This window comes from Capra hircus, chromosome 24 (genome assembly GCF_001704415.2).
Source record: "Capra hircus breed San Clemente chromosome 24, ASM170441v1, whole genome shotgun sequence".
Classification (NCBI taxonomy): domain Eukaryota; kingdom Metazoa; phylum Chordata; class Mammalia; order Artiodactyla; family Bovidae; genus Capra; species Capra hircus.
The window spans coordinates 42,221,090-42,237,277 of record NC_030831.1 but is presented as its reverse complement, the minus strand read 5'-3'; the positions used below and the strand labels follow the sequence as shown (position 1 = coordinate 42,237,277).

The following is a 16,188-nucleotide window of genomic DNA, read 5'->3' as shown; positions in this document are numbered from 1 at the left end:
TATACTAATTATGGGGCAAATTTCTCTGCATTACTTCTCGTTTTAGACTTTTTCCTGTCTGTTCTTATCTATGATTTTTAAGTATGTTTTTCAAGTTCTCCCAATGACTCATTGAAATGTTGCTTGGGAATTATAGTCTACTAATTAAGTGGAAAGAATCAATATCTTGTCTACTTCATTTAGACCTACTTGTTGACTATGTCTTCAAACTTCGAGATTTAGTCTTCATCATCCTGACCATTCTAGTTAGGACTGTTGCCAGGTATTTTATTTTTTCATCACTATGTTCCCATGAAGATTCCCAATCATTTATCACTGAATCAAAAGGACACTATTGACTTCTGGGTATTCTCTGAATACCACCATTTTGTCAAGTTCTCTTATCAACTCAAACAGATTTTCCTTTGATTCTTACAAAGACTCTAGTTAAATTTATCATCATTCACAGCCAAGACGATTATCTGGAATCACGCTCCTAATTAGAAGTGTGTCTTATTTCTCCTTCATGCTAAAGATTAGAGGTGACAACAGCTGCTTGGCTCATTTTTTATAGTACATGATTCTTAGTTAGCAAAACGGAGTGTCCATATTTGAGTCTTCTGAGTAGAGAACATGACTCTGTCCTGGCCACTTTCTGATTATTGTCCAGTCAAGAGAATGGTGCTGAGGTAGGTGGTTTGAGGAGCATGGACCAATTCTCTTATGGTGTAGATTTCCTCCGTGGATCAAACTAGACACTCAAGAGCCACCCATTTGCTCCCAGTGTCTCAGGCCCCCAGAATTGTCTTCCCAGAGCTGTGTACCCCTCCCTTAACTACATGTATACACATGAAATATATGTATATGTGTGTGTGTATGTATGTATGTATGTATGTGCTCAGCTGTATCTGACTCTTTGTGACCCCATGGACTATAGCCTATCAGGTTTCTCTGTCCATGAGATTTCCCAGGCAAGAATATTAGAGTGAGTTGCCATTTCCTCTTCTGGGGGATCTCCCTGACTCAGGAACAGTACCTGCATCTCCTGTGTCTCCTGCATTGGCCAGTGGATTCTTTCCCACCGAGCCACCTGGGAAGCCCATACGAGTGCTTACATATGCATATACGTACATACACATATAGTCTAAGACGCCTGAGAGCAGGTGTCGGAAACCCAGTCACCAGAACGACAAAGCAGGAACTTGTTACTAGGGTGCTGATGTCATAATGGCAGCAAGGGTCACACTAACTGAAATTTGAATCATAAAGCTCTTGGTAGCAGCAAACCACAAGTTTCGCGTTGTCTCAGATTGTGTGAGCATGGATCAGTAGAAAGAGGTCCGAACTTAAAATCTGGAACCATGGCCTCCATCTCAGCTCTGACACCAATGAACCCTTTAGAGGTTTACAGAGCCTGTGAAATTCCCTGATGTCGCCGTAGCACTTCCTGTACATGAAGGAGGTTAGATATGTGACTCTCAAATTCTTTACTTCCAAAAATATCTTATCAGAAATCCCAAAGGTTCATGAACATCAGAAAAGAAATTCCCACTTATCATTAAATCATGTCCCTCTACAGAATATTTTTGGTGTCAGTTCTAAGAAGTCTTGTAGGTCTTCATAGAATCATTTAACTTCAGCTTCTTCAGCATTAGAGACTGGGGCATAGACTTGTTACTGTGATGTTGAATGGTTTGCCTTGGAAATGAACCAACATCACTGTCACTTTTGAGACTGCAATCAAGATCTGCATTTTGGACTCTTGTTGACTATAAGGGCTGCTCCATTCTTTCTCAGGGATTCTTGCCTACAGTAGTAGATAGAGTGGTCATCTGAATTAAATTATCCCATTCCTGTCCATTTTAGTTCACTGATTCCTAAAATGTTGATGTTCACTCTTGCCATCTCCTGTTTGACTCATTTGAAAAGACCCTGATGCTGGGAAAGATCGAGGGCAGGAGAAGAAGGGTGCGACAGAGGACGAGATGGTTGGATGGCATCACTAACTCAATGGACATGAGTTTGAGCAAACTCTGGAAGATAGTGAAGGAAGGGAAAGCTGGCATGCTGCAGTTCATAGGGTGGCAAAGAGTTGGACACAACTTAGCTATTGAACAACAACAACAAAAGAATTATCTAAATTTCCAATGTTGCCCCTAGGACTAAATGAGTGAGTGAAAGAAAAATTTTCAAGAGTGAGTGAAAAATAAAAAATCAAGGTTAAAAAAATAGGGGACAGGGACTTCCTTGATGGTCCAGCAGTTAAGACTTTGGGTTTCCAATCCAAGGGGTACAGGTTTAATCCTTAGTTGGGGAACTAAGATTCCACATGCCATGTAGTGCAGCCAAAAAAAAAAGGTGGGGGGAGGTAGGACAGCCAGACTTCCCATCTAAATCAGAGGAAATGATATTATAATTTCACACCCGTTCCATCAACAAGAACATGGGCACAACAGGCATTAGGGCTTTTCAGAAAGGGTAGAGTTAATGTTCCTAATTTACGAGCAGGTGCCACTCACACACACTTTCGTCACCCCTCATCTTTTTTCATATATAAGAAAATCAGAAGCTATGAATAGCCGACTATTTCTAACACTTTTGGAACACGTGATCACTTTAATTCTGTAATGAGTGTCTCAAGTTTTTCGTGCAGGGCACCAGAAAACTGGCCCACCTTTTCTTCTTTTCTATAAAACTGAAAGGTTGGAACGCAATCGACCTTGCACTCTCTCACCAGTTCCTCACACTTGTCGGCATCCACTTCCAGGAACACCACATCCTTGTGCTTCAGGGACAGGGCCTGGAAGAAGGACTTGATGGTCTTGCAGGGCTGGCACCACGTGGCAGAGAAGTCCACGGCCACCAGCTGCTCCCCAGCTTCCTTTAGCGCCACCTTGAAGTCGTCTTTGCTCAGGATCACCTTCACCAGGTTGTCATCCAGGAGCTCTGTGTCTTCCTCTGACTGCAGGCTATTACCTTCTGGGTGCCAGACCGTGTCCTCTAAGGACCTGGTGGTCTCACCCTCTTTGAGTAGAATGGTTTTAGTTGAGGACTTGGGGGTCTCACCCTCCTTGGGCAGAATGGTTTCGGCTGAGGACTTGGGGGTCTCACCCTCCTTGGGCAGAATGGTTTCGGCTGAGGACTTGGGGGTCTCACCCTCCTTGGGCAGAATGGTTTTGGCTGAGGACTTGGGGGTCTCACCCTCCTTGGGCAGAATGGTTTCGGCTGAGGACTTGGGGGTCTCACCCTCCTTGGGCAAAATGATTTCAGTTGAGGACTTGGGGGTCTCACCCTCCTTGGGCAGAATGGTTTTGGCTGAGGACTTGGGGGTCTCACCTTCCTTGAGTAGAACAGTTTTTGTTGAGGACTTGGGAGCCTGACCTTCCTTGGGCAGAATGGTTTTGGCTGAGGGCTTGAGGGTCTCACCCTCCTTGGGCAGAATGGTTTCGGCTGAGGACTTGGGGATCTCACCCGCCTTGGGCAGAATGGTTTCCGCTGAGGACTTGGGGGTCTCACCCTCCTTGGGCAGGATGGTTTTGGCTGAGGACTTTGGGGTGTCACCCTGCTTGGACAGAATGGCTTTGGTTGTGAACTTGTGGGTTTTGCTCTTCTTGGGAAAACTGAATTTTGCTGGAAAATTGGGGGCATTGCCCTGCTTGGGTGAGATGCTTTCTTCTGAAGAAGTGGGGATGTCCACCTGCTTGTGCAGGGTAGTTTTGAATGGGAACTTGGGGGAGTCAGCCTGCTGTGATGGAATGATTTTGCCTGGGAAACTGGGGGAGTCGGTCTGCTTGGGTGGGGGGATTTGGTTTGGGGAGTTAGGGGAGTCAGCCTGTTTGAGTGAGATGATCTTGGCTGGGAACTTGGAGGAGTCAGCCTGCCATGATGGATTGATCTTGGCTGGGAAATTGGGGGAGTTAGCTGGCCATGATAGAATGAATTTGGCTGGGGAGTTGAAAATGTCACCCTCTTTTGTTGAGATGGCTTTTTCTGAGAATTTGGAGGCATTCTGATTGGGCAGAATGGTTTGGATTGGGGAGATGGGGGCATCAGTCTCCTTGGGCAAAATGATTTTGGCTGAGGGCTTGGGGGTGTCGCCCTGCTTGGGTGAGGTGGTTTTTTCTGAAGAATTGGGGTTGTTGGCCTGCTTGTGCAGGGTGGTTTTACTGGGGGGATTAAGAATGTCACCCTCTTTTGGTGGGATGTTTTTTTCTGGGAAATTGGGAATGTCACTCTGCTTTGGTGAAATGGTTTGGGTTGAGGAATTGGGGGTGGCAGCCTGCTTGGGCAAGATGTTCTTCTGGGGGGAATCGAGAATTTCCCTCTCTTTTGATAGGATGGTTTTTTGTGGGAAACTGGGAGTGTCAGCCTGCTCGGACGGGATGGCTTTTGCTGAGGAATTGAGAAAGTCCCCCTGCTTAGGCAGGACAACTTGGGCTGAAGAGCTGGGGGTGTCACCGCTCTGCTCAGGTGGGAGTGTGTGCATGGCCTGCAGGGCTTCGGATGCCCCCACATGTGTACGTTGAACATTGCTGACCTCATGGACAAAGGCCTCCAGGGGGTGCGCTGGGACCTGGAGAGTCACATGGCTGGGCATAACCTGTAATAATGGACTTTCTGAAGAAAAAGATAAAAATAAAACTATCAGAGAAGAAACAAAAGCATTCTGATCATCTACTCCAAGGAAGATGGGCAGGCGTCCTTCTTAAAGCGTGGAAAGTAGTCTTCTAACTGATACATTCATTTGCATACTCATATTCCACACAAGACCAAGCAGCCTGTGATTACATGTAATCTTCACCTAGGCTTTTTTCCCTTTAACTACAAACTTCTCTGCTTAGCTTGACACTGCAGCTGACCCTCTAAGCACACAGGTCCCCAAAGCAGCCCCCTTCCCTCCTCCTGACCTTTATCCTCACCTTCATTTGTTTCTCCTTGGTTGTCTGACCTCATTTCTGGTTCCTCCAGGACCCCAGCTTCATCACTTTCCATTTCCAGTTCCTGGTCTCTACCCACCCCTACTTCACAGGTGCCTCATGGCACCAGCAAGGCCATCCTCTTCGACCTTCTCCAACCAAACATCATATGTCGAGTAACAACCTGTACTGGGGTGGAGCCTACAGCCGGCCTGCCCTCTCTGTTTTCACAAGTGTCCCATTTGAGAGTTTCATGACACTCTGGGTTTTAGGGCTGCTCTATGTGTGGGGCCATGCCCAGTCCCTGAAATGAATTCACAGGCATTATTTCCTACAACAAACCACTGAGGTAAGTCCCATTGTGATCTCCACCTTACAAGTGAGAAAACTCAGCCTTGGAGAAGTTATGGGACCAACTCAAGGTCACAGAGCTCATCTGTGGGGCAAGTTCTGAGCCCACACTCCTGATACTGGGCTGGGCTGCCTGCCAGGGAGATAACTTGAAACCACCTTTCCTACCCCCTTCCTCCAGGTCCTCCCCAGCCACAGCCTTCTCTTTATGACTTGGCCACCACAACCATCTACTAAGGTCTCCTCTGTGATCTCCTCGAACTGTGGTGCTGGAGAAGACTCTTGAGAGTCCCTGGGACCTCAAGGAGATCAAAATAGTCAATCTAAAAGGAAAACAACCCTGAATAGTCACTGGAAGGACAGATGCTGAAGCTGAAGCTCCAATACTTTGGCCACCTGATGCAAAGAGCCAACTCATTGGAAAAGACCCTGATGCTTGGAAAGACTGAATGCAGGAGAAGGCAGCAACAGAGGATAAGATGTTTGGATGGCATCACTCATTCAATGGACATGACTTTGAGTAAACTCCAGGAGATAGTGAAGGACAGGGAAGCCTGGTGTGCTGCAGTTGGGGTCGAAAAGATTTGGACACAACTGAATGACTAAACAACGAGGTTTCCTCTCAACTGCATCACCCTCTTCTGCAGAGTCCTACCTGCTGGTCAGATGTCTGGTTTGGGTGCTGGGAAGGGAGATTACGACGTGGAGGAGTTCCCTAACTGAGAAGAGGCAGTAGTGAGAACATGGTCCCCCATCCATGTGACAGAGAATCTTGGCCTCCCCTCTCCAGGCAGAAGCCCCAGCAAGGACCCAGGTTGGATGTGTTCAGAGGAGAGCTGGAAGCGAAGGAGCATCTGCCTCCCGCACGCCCTGGAAGGCTAGGAAATGGCACAGCCATGTGGGTTCCATGTGCCCATGGCAGCAGGGGTCATAGGCAGATTGCTGGGCCAGGGAGGTCCTCACATCCCAAGTGGGGCTGTGTTCTTCTAACCAGGAGAAGCTCAAGAACAAAGAAGCCACAGCGCAGGGGGATTTGCAGTGAGAGGCAAGGACCAGGGGCACAGGCTTGACCAGTGGGTGACAGCATGGGCCCCAGCCCCAGACAGCCTCCTCCATCCTTAACAGTTCCCAGTTCCAGGACCAGGCCAGACCAACCGCCTCACCTGGGAACTGGCAGGAGGCATGGGGCTCAGGAACAGCAAGTCCGTACAGCCCTGTGTACCCACAACCAGCCAGAGTTCGCACAGCCCTGTGTACCTACATATTATGAAGAAAGGGCAGGAATTGAAGACAGAGCTGTCACCAGGGTAAAACCATGTTCCTTAGGCTGAAATCCCCCAGGAGCATGGTGTCTATAATTAATCAATATATTAATATGTAATTAATCATTAATAATACCACACTGCATATTTGAACATTGCTAAGAGAGTAGATCTTAAAAGTTCTCATCACGAGAAATTTTAACTATGTGTGGTGACGGATGTTAATTAGACTTACATGGTGATCATTTCACAAGATACACAAATATAGAATCATTGTGTTGTACATTTGAAACTAATATGTTAATTATATCTCCATTAAAAAAATTTTTTTAAATCTTAATTGAAAATTAAATCTTTAATTGAAAATTTTAAAAATCCATTTAAAAAAAATCTTAATTGAAAAAGGAAAAAATAACAGAAGCTGACATTTGGCTCCTCCTCTCCTCCTAGTCTGGGCTTCCCTGGTGGCTCAGTGGTAGAGAATCCACCTGCCAGTGCAGGAGATGTGGGTTCGATCCCTGGTCCAGGAAGATCCCCGGGAGAAGAAATGACAGCCCACTCCATATTCTTGCCCTAGGAAGTCCCATGGACAGAGGAGCCTGGTGGGCTACATCCAAGGAGTCACAAAAGAGTCAGACACAATTTAATGACTAAACAACAGCTCTTCCTAGTGTATGGTTTTACACGACTTACTAACTTCCTGGGCCTCAGTTTCCTTATTTGTAGAATGGATGCAATCGTGGTATCTGCCTGATAAAGGGGTTGTGCAAACAGAAGGTCATGTGATATAAAACACCTGGTGCAGCAGCTGGGGCAAAGCAGGTCACTATACTCAAGCGTCGTTTATGAGCATCGGCTCTGTGCCAGGACTGAAAGAGGTATTCTCTGTCGAGTGAAACCCGTGCAGCCCACTCAGCAGACCCCTAGGGTGGTGGAATTTGTGTACACACGGCCCCACTGGTTGCCCAGAGCCCCCACGGACAGTTCCTCAGGAATATGGTGGCTATCATACCTTGCGTGACACGTTGGGGGCAGGGGTTTTGGGAACTCAGAATCTTGCTTGGGTTTTCTGACAGCAATCTGGTGCATCGATCACAGAGCCTACAGCAGAGCCAAGGATCAACCGATGAGCAAACGGCAGGATTTCTGCAACAGCACGTGCAGACATTGCCCCTCTCCTTGGTGGGATGAATAACTACAAAGAACATCACATCCACTCAACTCTGATTTTACAGCCAGAGGAGTCTGTATCAAACTTCAGAAAAAGTCCCTTCTAAGGCTTTTGAGATTCCAGAATTGTGGGTAAGGGTGCACTTGAATTACACTCTGCATCTTATATACGAGGAAACTGAAGCTTAGAGACATTGGCCTTCCAACCCCTCCTCCCATTGCCAGCAACTGACTTAAAAAATTGCGATTATTCAACCCAACATTATAGTAAGAAAAAGACAAACTTGATAAAACTTAAAATATTTATTAGTATGAATCAGTGTGCGTTAAACCAAAAATAACAGATACAATTGGACAACGTGGAAGGCAGTGCTTTACTACAGAATACAAGGTGGACAGGTAGGTCCTAAGGTCTGCAGCGGCGTCTTCTATACGTGAGAACTGGGTCCAGCCCAGACAGAGGCCCCTTATGAAAACATGAGGGAGGGGGCAGTGTACACAGTTAAGTGTTGACACCGGATCTCTGGGTCTGGTTTTAGTAACGAAGGTTAAACCAGAACCTAACAGGGTTGAATGTGGCTCAGAGCCCTTTCTTTCACTCGCTATTCAAGTTGTGATGAGCGTCACAGAGTAGAGAGACGCAGGGCCCTGAGGGGAGCCTCTTGGGCCATCACAGGTCACGTTCCTCAACCTCAGGGGACACATCTCGGTCACCTGAGCCCCCCTGGGTCCTCCACGGGGTCCAGCCCTTTGCTTGGCTAAAGGCTGGCTTCAGCTCTCCTGGTTTCTCTGGTCTGCAAGAAAGTCCCCTATACACCGCCCCCCACTATAAAGACAGCAGCTCAATTACGAGCATGCAGTGGCACAATTCCACTGCCACCTGGGGGAATTCTCATGGGGAGACAATCCCCCTGAGAGCCCATGCCCGTTTTCCACGATTGAGCCAGGAGCCACACTCAGCCAGGGGAATGGATCACATGTCGCTGTAACAAATCTGAAGTTGTATTTACACACGTGCGCATGCGTACCACACGGGAGAGGAAGGAAAACAGAAAAGCACATTCGGGGAAACTGGGCAAAGGACGCTGCTGGACAACTTGGAACAACACTAACGTCCAGGCCTTTACATCACATCACACGGTTACGGTTCTGAGATTAGAACAGTCAGAAAGTAATCTCAAGGCAAAATAAAGGAAGATAAGCAAGACTCCTGTGGACAAGGCTTGAGCCTCCATCTTCAGAAAAGACCCCACGTTCCTGCAAATGTCTTTGTGCCCGAGGGCCGTCTTCTCTTTCCACAACTGCTCCAAGAGTGACTACAGGCATGTGGCCAGCCAATGCCTTGAAAAGTTAAGGCTGCACAGAAAGGCAAACGAGTGGCTCCCAACCACGTGGGCTTCTGAAACTAAGCCACAGGCTCACAGGTGGGTAACCTGCTTTGCGTGGTTAAGACCAGCTCTTTTATGCAAGATGGGAGCACTGAACAGCCAGCCCAAAGTTGCAAACTCCTCCAGGCCATGCACCTCCTTAGCTAGGCAATCGTATCTAGAGACAAGCTCTGGTCCTTGGGGACTGCCAGATGATGAAAGATTCCAAAATAAGCCTGCATGCCACCTGGAACGAGGTCACTTGAATGTGCAACCCACATTTTTTTTAAACTTTGTTAAGAGGCAAGATAATGGCTCAGCCTGCAAGCAGAATCACGGAACCCATAATGTTGACAAGGTGCACAAAATCCTTAAAACCCTGCAAAGTATACCAAGGTGTCCAAGTTCCAATTTGCCAACAGTTTTAGGGGAACCTGTCTGGAACTTAAGCTCTTGAACCAAAAATAAGTGTTTTCAGCTTCCATGTCCTAAGATTTTCAAATGATTCTCACAAGCTGAGAAAAGTGGTAAGAGCATCAAATTGACAACATATTCTCAAGCTGAAAAAAATCGAAGTCTGAGATTTCAAACTGTTTTCTTCATTGCAGCCCATGTGAAGAAGTGTGAATGAGGCCCTGATCTCGTAAGGACTCTCACTTTTTTTGACAGCAGACTCAGTATCCCCAACCATCAAGGGCTGGTGGGACCAGCATGGAAGGGCTCAAGAATGGCTCACACTAAGTTACAGAGAGTTCAAGGTCTTTCATCGGCTCATGATCTCTTTCTTGATTTTTACACTGTAGGTCTTCAATGAATGTTTGTTGAGCCTTGAAGGTACCAACTGGCCCTGTTACCACACTACCTGGTCAGCCACATCTCACCCCACAAAAGGCACCAATGTGAATCTCCTCCAAGGTTCACTTCCCATCCTGAGCCTTCCTAGGAAAACAACCGCTTCTCGATCCCAGGTTTTTATGAAAATTAGAAAACAGGATGTGCACTTTCAATAGGGACCGTTTTCTTCCCTTTCCTTCCACTGGATTCAGACATCTTTAATTCACTGGGATTCCCAGGTGGCTCAGTGGTAAAGGATCTGCCTGCCAATGCAGGAGACATAAGAGACGCTGGTTCGATCCCTGGGTTCGGAAGATCCCCTGGAGGAGGAAATGGCAACCCACTCCAGTACTCTTGCCGGAAGAATCCCAAGGACGGAGAAGCCTGGCAGGCTACCGTTCATGGGGTCATAAACAGTCAGATACGACTAAGCATAAAACAATTCATTGAGCTGACAGGGAGTCTGAAAAGGGAAGGTTCATCGGAGCCCATTCCAGCTAATAGGCATTCTTGGGTAGACTTCTGTTCAACCCTAATACCCACCCCACCAAAGCTTGGTCTTTTCTTAAAGACCCTCTGATTTCGTAGTTTTGGGTGGGGCAGGGAGAAGGGGCAGGCAGGGGGGCAGGCATCTAGAATCTTACTGTGCCAGTACTTCCGGCTGGCTTTCCTGTAATCAATTATTCATTGATATTGTTTAATATGAGAAGTTTGCCCTACAGTTTAGATTCAAACATCATCTGGGTAATTTGCTCCCGGGATATGGCACTATGTCACACTCTCTTAGTAAAATAACACTCTGTGAGAAACTTCCCTAAGAGAGTGGGGATTTATTACCCTGCAGGTCATGCAAACCAGGTGGTCTCTGGAATAATATTTATATCCTGCATTTGTCACTGCTTACACGGTAATGACTCCAAATGATTTCCAACACCAGGCCTCCAACTCCCAGCACAACGTGAAATACTGTAGTCGGCAGGTTCAGTTGGTTTATATGACCAAGGCTTAGAAAAATGTTCATGGAATTAAAGTCAGAGATGTAGACAACAGTTCCTAATACATCTTCCTCCACTTTCATAACAAGCTCGAGTTCTACCGTAGATGGTCCAGTTACACCTCACTGAAAGGAAAATAAAGGGAACCTTTCACCAAAGGTTGGTGGAGTAACTAAGGCAATAGCGCTGAAGAAGTTCCTGACATTTGATTAGAAACACAGGAAATCAGAGTGGAACACCACTTTACAATCTCACACACATAAGCCAGTAAGACTTTTGTACAAATTTAAGAATATTTTAAGGCTTTTAACAAAAAAACTCAACTATACTTAATACCTAAAATCCATTCCCTCTGAGTGAATTTCACACACCAAAGGCCCTTCTGTGGCAGGGTGACAGGTTTTCCCAGAGTTTCTCAGAATCCTTTTCCAGGGACATTTCCTGCCCTGTTCTCTGCGGGGCTCTGAGCCAGGGGCCAGACTACCGAGGCGGGAGGCCCCGAGGAAGCGCCTAGGGAGGGAGCTCCGGCCTCTTCAAGTACAGGGGACCCTGCCCCGAGTCAGCAGCACCGCCGGCCGGCCTGCGAGGTTGGCTTCACCACTTTGATGGATCCACTGTTTCCGTTTTCATGGGGGTCTAGGGGTGGAATCTGGCGACCTGCAAGGAAGGGAGGCCAAGGGTGAGTTCTTGTTCCCAGCTGACCCCCTGTGCAGATGGGGGCCTGCTCCCGCTCCCCAACGTCATGTGCACAACCTGCAGGCTGCAACCAGGTAGAGGGGCTACCTCTCCCAGTGTCCCCCCACCATGCCACCCTCCCGGCCTGGGCTGTGTGACATCAAACATAGAAAGTAAAGGAAAGGTAAAACCAGCTTTCTGCATCCACCTTCTCCACACAGGCTTCAGCACACTGCTCGCTCCCAGCCTTCCCCCATCCGCCCATTGGAATGACTGCCTCTCAGTTTCAACAGCAACAGTGAGGCCTCAGCTTCTTAAAATAGACCTGGCTGGGGAACTGTGATGGTCCCAGCAACACTGTGTTTTAACACTGGGTTTCCATCCCTCATCCTGCCAACGCACTCAGAGCATTAACGGGAAAGCCTTTAGAGACATTCTTCTCATGAAACAGTATCTTAATGCCATAAACAAGCAGAGCAAAATGTTAGTCGCTCAGTCATGTCTGACTGCTTGTGACCCATAGACTGTAGCCTGGTGGGGCTCCTCTGTCCATGGGATTCTCCAGGCAAGAATACTGGAGTGGGTTGCCATTCCATTCTCCAGGGTAACTTCCTGACCTAGGGATCAAACCTGAGTCTCCTGCATTGGCAGGTGGAATCTTTACTGCTGAGCCACCAGGGAAGTACTGCAATACTCTTATGATTTCTTAAGTCATAAAACTGTGGTGCTGGAGAAGATTCTTGAAAGTCCCTTAGACAACAAGGAGACCAAACCAGTCAACCCTAAAGGAAATCAACCCTGAACATTCATTGGAAGGACTGATGCTGAAGCTCCAATACTTGGTCACTTGAGCTGACTCATTGAAAAAGACCCTGATGCTGGAAAAGATTGAAGGCAGGAGGAGAAGGGGGTAGCAGTGGATGAGATGGTTGGATGGCATTACCAATTCAATGGACATGAGTCTGAGGAAACTCCAGAAGATAGTGAAGGAAGGGAAGCCTGGTGTGCTGCAGTCTATGGGGTTGGAAAGAGTCAGACTTGACTTAGCAACTGAACAACAACAATGAGGCAAGCCCCTTAAAAAGAGCGGGAAGCCACCAGCACTGTGGAAACACACCAAGAACTCAGATCCTGTGGTCTGAGTTACCTGGAACTTACTGAAAGCTTAAACATACTTACACAAAAGAAGAGTTCCAGAGAATGCCATAGCATTCGGTACCAAGGTGATCACCTTCGAACACTGTTGAATCAGTATTAATTACATGGGCACAGAATAGGGCAAACACACACACACATCTGAAAAGGCTCTGGGCACCCGAGCATGTCTGTGCTGTTACTAAATGTCCTCTGAGAACAGTCTCCAAACAGGTCCTCTGGAGGATAAATCCCACAGCCGGGTGTTTATTTTAATAAGGTTTGGATTGTGCAAGATTCTGCTCAGGAAAAGTTAAAAGTTTTTTGTTTTTTTTTTTTGAGTTCTGTCTTCCTGAAAGTTGACAGCCCCGAGAAAAAGCAGGTTTTGTAAATGATTCCTCAAGAACACAAAGTTATGGGAGAAAACTAATTCCAAGCCTATAAACTGTAAATTGTGGTGGCTCTGGACTGGGCCTGTGACGCTTTCACACACAAAAATAAAATAGCACACTCAGCGGCAGCTGTCCTGGGGACCAGCCGCTTCCTGCACAGGCCTGGCATCTTCTTCCTTGCCAAGCTGCTGTCTGGGTACTTCCCTCTCTCACCCCGGCCCCAGGATCTACCAGGCTCCGCTTTGGTTGGATGGGTGGTAGAGGGGCTGGGACCTGCCTGTCACTTCCATTTCTCAATTCTGATTTTCTGAATTATCCAGAGAAGTAGACTGACTACGCTTACCTGCTTCCCTGGTGGCTCAGATGGTAAAGAATCTGCCTGCAAGAAAGAATCAGCAGACCCGGGTTCAATCCCTGAGTCAGGAAGATCCCCTGGAGAAGGGAATGGTAACCCACTCCAGTATATTCTTGCTTGGAGAATCCCATGGACAGAGGAGCCTGGTGGGCTACAGTCCATGGGGTCACAAAGAGTCGGACGTGATTGAGTGACTAACACACTAACAAACTAACTGTGTCTACTATGACTCGGCAGCATTTGCTCTTAATCACGATCTCCCAGTCTCTCTATTTGGGGCGGAGTGGGTCCTCTCTGACCCACTGCAGAGCTCACGATCAGGTGGCCCTGCCCCAGGAATACAGAATGGGGCTGGTGCCACACTTGTGACACCTGAGGTCATCCTCTGAACTCTCCTTTTGCTGCCATCAAGAAGACAACATTGGGACTGCGAGATAACCTGGAACATGACCGTCTAGACCTAGGAAGGCACTAATGCTCTGCGCAGGATTACCATAGAGTAGGATTCAGGAAGTGGATTCAGCCAGGATGCTGGCAGGAAATCCTGGTCGGGGATAATGAGAGTGCCATGGAGAGAAGCAGAAAATAGGGAGGGAAGGAGGACTGCAGGAAGATACCTGGCAGATGTGACAACTGATCGGAGGTGGGAGGATGAGAGAGGGAGGAGGAAAACTGAAGTTCAAGTCCAGGAGCCATGGGAATGGTGGTGCCCCAGCAAAGAAGGAAGAAAGGGGCGAGATCACCATTGACCTTGAATTCAAAACACCAAAGATCTTCAACGTGGAGGGGCTTACGTTCCTTTAAAATCATTAGGCTTCCTTGCTATTCAAAGGCACCATTTCCCTTTTTAAAAAAATTAGTAGACTATATTTACGGGGAGGGCCAGTTTTAGGTTTACAAAAAAATCAGGCATGAAGTTCAGAGAGTTCTCATCCACTCCTCCCCCTCATCCCCAATGTCCTCTAACACCTGTAATGCGTGGGGACCATTTTTTACAACTGATGAGCCACTGCTGATCATTAAGTGAAGAAATAAGAAAACAACTCAGGGGACTTCCCTGGTGGTCCAGTGGTTAAGAACCCGCCAGCAGACACAGGGGGACACAGGTCCGAGCCCTGGTCCAGGAAGAGCCCACAAGCTGCAGACCAACTAATCCCACAAGCCGAGACTACTGAAGCCCACGTGCTGCAACTGCGGAAGCCAGTGCTCCACAGCAAGAGGAACCAGCGCCATGGGACGCCAGAGCGCCGAAACGAAAAGCAGCTCCCCAACGCTGGAGCTCGAGAAAAGCCCACACTAAGCAACAAAGACCCTGCACAGCCAAAACAGATAAATCCTTCAAAAAAACAGCAAATCAATACAAAATGGGCAAAAGTTGATCAGACACTTCACCAGAGGAGACACAAGGACTGTGAATAAGCATACGAACAGGCACTCAACACTGTCGGTCATCAGGAGATGGATGTCAAAACCACAAGGAGAGACCATCACAGTCCCATCCGAATGGTTGAAATTTAACAACTGATCGTCCCACCTGCTGGCAAGGAGCTGGAGCTACTGGAGCTCTGCGGCATTAGGTGTGGGAATGAAAAATGCTAAAACCACTTTGGCACCCTTCGAATATGGACTATTGCCTATGAGAGGAGCCAGCCACACCCCTTCTAGGTGTTTATCCACACAGAAACTTGTGCGTGAAATCTCATCACAGCCTTGCCTGTAATCACTAAAACCTGACAACCACCCAAATGTGTAGGTGAATGGATTAACAAATTTTTACTCATGCTACGGAATGCCATGGGAGACTCTTCAGTGTCCCTTGGACAGCAAGGAGATCAAACCAGTCAGTCCTCAAGGAAATCAGTCCTGAATATTCATTGGAAGGACTGATGCTGAAGCTGAAGCTCCAGTACTTTGGCCACCTGATGTGAAGAGTTGACTCTTTGGAAAAGACCTTGATGCTGGTAAAGACTGAGGGCAGGAAAAGGGGGCCACAGAGGATGAGGTAGTTGGATGGCATCACCAACTCAATGGACATGAGTCTGAGCAAACTTCCGGAGACAGGGGAGGGCAGAGAAGTCTGGTGTGCTGCAATTCATGGGGTCACAAGGAGTCAGACACAACTTAGCAACTGAACAACAAACCTGGATCAGGACAAATGACCTAATTGCTTGAATAAAGAAACTGCATGGAGGGAACCTACTGTGAAGGAGAGGCTTAAAAGGCACACCAGCTAATTTTATCACTACACATGGAGCTTATTTGCATCCTGACCCAAACATACTGTTAAATGCAAACAAATCATTTCTGATAATTATAAGTTGCTGAAAATTTGAACATCACATGTTCAATGTCATTAATAATGATAATAGCATTATGACAATGAATGCCACCATGTAATTGCTTTGTAAAAAAAAAAGTTACATACTGAAAATATTTACAGATGAAATGATGTTCTGGATTGCCTTCAAAATAATACAGGTGTGGGGGGAAGGGCAGGCTGGGGGAAGTGTGGGGTAGGGATGAAGGCAGCTTGGTTATGAGTATGGTCTGCCCTATATATCTGCAGGTTCTGTATCCTTGGATCCAACTTACCTCAGACTGAAAATATTCAAAAAAAAAAAATTCCAGAAAGTTCCAAAAAGCAAAACTTGAGTTTGCCACACTGGCAACTATTTGAATAGCATTTACACTGTATTTATAACTGCATAGCATTGTTATGGTCTTAGGTATTATTTGCAATCTAGAGATGATTTAAAGT

The 16,188-nt window shown here is 47.0% G+C and overlaps 2 protein-coding genes across 2 annotated transcripts in view; both read right to left on the bottom strand.

Moving 5' to 3' along the window:
• On the bottom strand, positions 2,577 to 7,676 carry TXNDC2 (thioredoxin domain containing 2). The gene is made up of 4 exons (XM_018039355.1): positions 7,583 to 7,676; positions 6,410 to 6,460; positions 4,899 to 5,012; positions 2,577 to 4,680 (listed from the first exon to the last, which is right to left on the bottom strand). The coding sequence occupies exons 1-4, from the start codon at positions 7,674 to 7,676 to the stop codon at positions 2,591 to 2,593; spliced, it is 2,349 nt and encodes a 782-aa protein (XP_017894844.1). The 3' UTR covers positions 2,577 to 2,590.
• The window catches only part of RAB31 (RAB31, member RAS oncogene family), an 81,103-nt gene continuing 72,881 nt past the window's right edge, over positions 7,967 to 16,188 (bottom strand). Inside the window, exon 7 of the mRNA XM_018039605.1 lies at positions 7,967 to 11,531. Within this exon, the coding sequence (XP_017895094.1) occupies positions 11,434 to 11,531 (98 nt within the window). The 3' untranslated portion in view covers positions 7,967 to 11,433. The remainder of the gene's footprint in view (positions 11,532 to 16,188) is intronic.

Excerpts from the sequence above, each read along its gene's own strand:
- TXNDC2 (XM_018039355.1), bottom strand. The coding sequence starts at position 7,676 with ATGTCTGCACGTGCTGTTGCAGAAATCCTGCCGTTTGCTCATCGGTTG. Across the intron at positions 5,013-6,409 it reads TGCCTCCTGCCAGTTCCCAG|GCACCTGTGAAGTAGGGGTG; the intron begins GTGAGGCGGTTG and ends TGGTGCCATGAG. Across the intron at positions 4,681-4,898 it reads CCAAGGAGAAACAAATGAAG|GACGCCTGCCCATCTTCCTT; the intron begins GTGAGGATAAAG and ends CGCTTTAAGAAG.